Source organism: Solanum tuberosum, unplaced genomic scaffold (assembly GCF_000226075.1).
Source record: "Solanum tuberosum cultivar DM 1-3 516 R44 unplaced genomic scaffold, SolTub_3.0 scf00535, whole genome shotgun sequence".
Taxonomy (NCBI): Eukaryota; Viridiplantae; Streptophyta; class Magnoliopsida; order Solanales; family Solanaceae; genus Solanum; species Solanum tuberosum.
Genome location: NW_006239471.1, coordinates 303,530 through 305,432, shown reverse-complemented (window position 1 = coordinate 305,432; position 1,903 = coordinate 303,530). Strand labels below are relative to the sequence as shown.

General features: G+C 30.4%; 1 protein-coding gene across 4 annotated transcripts in view; it reads right to left on the bottom strand.

Annotated features, from left to right (window-relative positions):
* Window positions 1-839: 839 nt before the first annotated feature.
* The window catches only part of LOC102578192 (F-box/FBD/LRR-repeat protein At1g13570-like), a 9,720-nt gene continuing 8,656 nt past the window's right edge, over window positions 840-1,903 (bottom strand). For all 4 annotated transcript variants that reach the window (XM_006365327.2, XM_015304417.1, XM_006365328.2 and 1 more), the window contains exon 5: window positions 840-1,355. In XM_006365327.2, the coding sequence (XP_006365389.1) occupies window positions 1,029-1,355 (327 nt within the window). In that variant the 3' untranslated portion in view covers window positions 840-1,028. The remainder of the gene's footprint in view (window positions 1,356-1,903) is intronic.

The following is a 1,903-nucleotide window of genomic DNA, read 5'->3' as shown; positions in this document are numbered from 1 at the left end:
AGTACTATTTATTTATCTTCATAAGTTATATAAAAGTAGGTACTTAATGATTAAGTAAACTAATAATCGAGTTTTCTATCTGAAAATTAAAGGTCGTTGTTCAAATATTCAATCAACTAGTATTAAAAATTAAAGGTCGTTGTTCAAATATTCAATCAACTAGTATTAAAAATTAAAGGTCGTTGTTCAAATATTCAATCAACTAGTATTAAAAATTAAAGGTCGTTGTTCAAATATTCAATCAACTAGTATTAAAAATTAAAGGTCGTTGTTCAAATATTCAATCAACTAGTATTAAAAATTAAAGGTCGTTGTTCAAATATTCAATCAACTAGTATTAAAAATTAAAGGTCGTTGTTCAAATATTCAATCAACTAGTATTAAAAATTAAAGGTCGTTGTTCAAATATTCAATCAACTAGTATTAAAAATTAAAGGTCGTTGTTCAAATATTCAATCAACTAGTATTAAAAATTAAAGGTCGTTGTTCAAATATTCAATCAACTAGTATTAAAAATTAAAGGTCGTTGTTCAAATATTCAATCAACTAGTATTAAAAATTAAAGGTCGTTGTTCAAATATTCAATCAACTAGTATTAAAAATTAAAGGTCGTTGTTCAAATATTCAATCAACTAGTATTAAAAATTAAAGGTCGTTGTTCAAATATTCAATCAACTAGTATTAAAAATTATATAATAATGTCGTCTTTTCATTATTATTTTTAACTGAAAAAAAAAAATCACTTATCTATACGCATATTTCACTTACTAGCCAAATTTTGTTCAAATTTCGACGACTAAACAATAATATTATAGACAAAAACTACACATTTAAGTTAATTAAAGATCAAATATGCATAATTGTATAACACAGGGGCCAAAATGGGAATAACATAATAATACAGTGACCATTACAAGCAGACTCATAGTTCATGAAACTGTTAAAACTTACTTAGGCAAGCAAATATATACATACTGCATAATATTAGACAGACAGGGCATAACAGGCAAACTAATATGTTGGCAAAATCATGGCACTTCCATGACTTCTTCACGTTCATATGATCCACCTTCCATACCGATTTCTTCAAATGTGAATTCAACATTGGGTGATGCTCTGCGGAATTCTTTCATCTCATCGATCATTTGTTTACATGAACGAAAAAGGAAACACGTACAATTCCAAATGAAGATCTCCTCAAGTACAAGTGCAGATGCCAATATAAACTTCATAAACTCCATTTCCATCTCGAGACCAGTAAACATGTTCACTCGAACTCTTTGAAGCTTCACAACACCATATGAGGATGATTGGGCTCGTAGCAACTGTACAACAGGTTCAACAATATCCCCCACAGGGTACTAAAGAATTTTTGAGGAACGGTTAATTAGGCGAGTTCAGATGAATAAGAAACCATATTCAATCACCTTAATGAAAAAAATTAAGAGAGTGCTTACAAAGTCAATTGTAAGATCTTGTAATTTAGGACAGCTTGTAATCAAGTAAATGGCACTTGAAACCACCTCGGCGTTTATTAGAGACATGGACGATATAATGAGAGATTTGATATTGTTCAGAGCAGTTGGGGGACTCTCTGGTAAACCTCCCTTGATCAAGTACTACAAGAAAGTCAAAAATTACTTTAAGACACCAATCAGATTCATCATTTAGTTATGATAGTAATATCACAAATGTACATTACCTCTAATGTTGTACCGCATATATCCAGTTCTAGTAGTGAAGGCATGTAATGGAAGAACTTTGGGAAATTAGAGCAAACAGGAGATGTATCAGTCAAAAGTCGTCGTCCAAGGAAACCCACGGTAACTTTTTCAAGCATAGGTGCGTTCTTGAAGGAAATGGATTTTGTTTTTCCAATAAACTCAAAGAATTTGAGATTAGC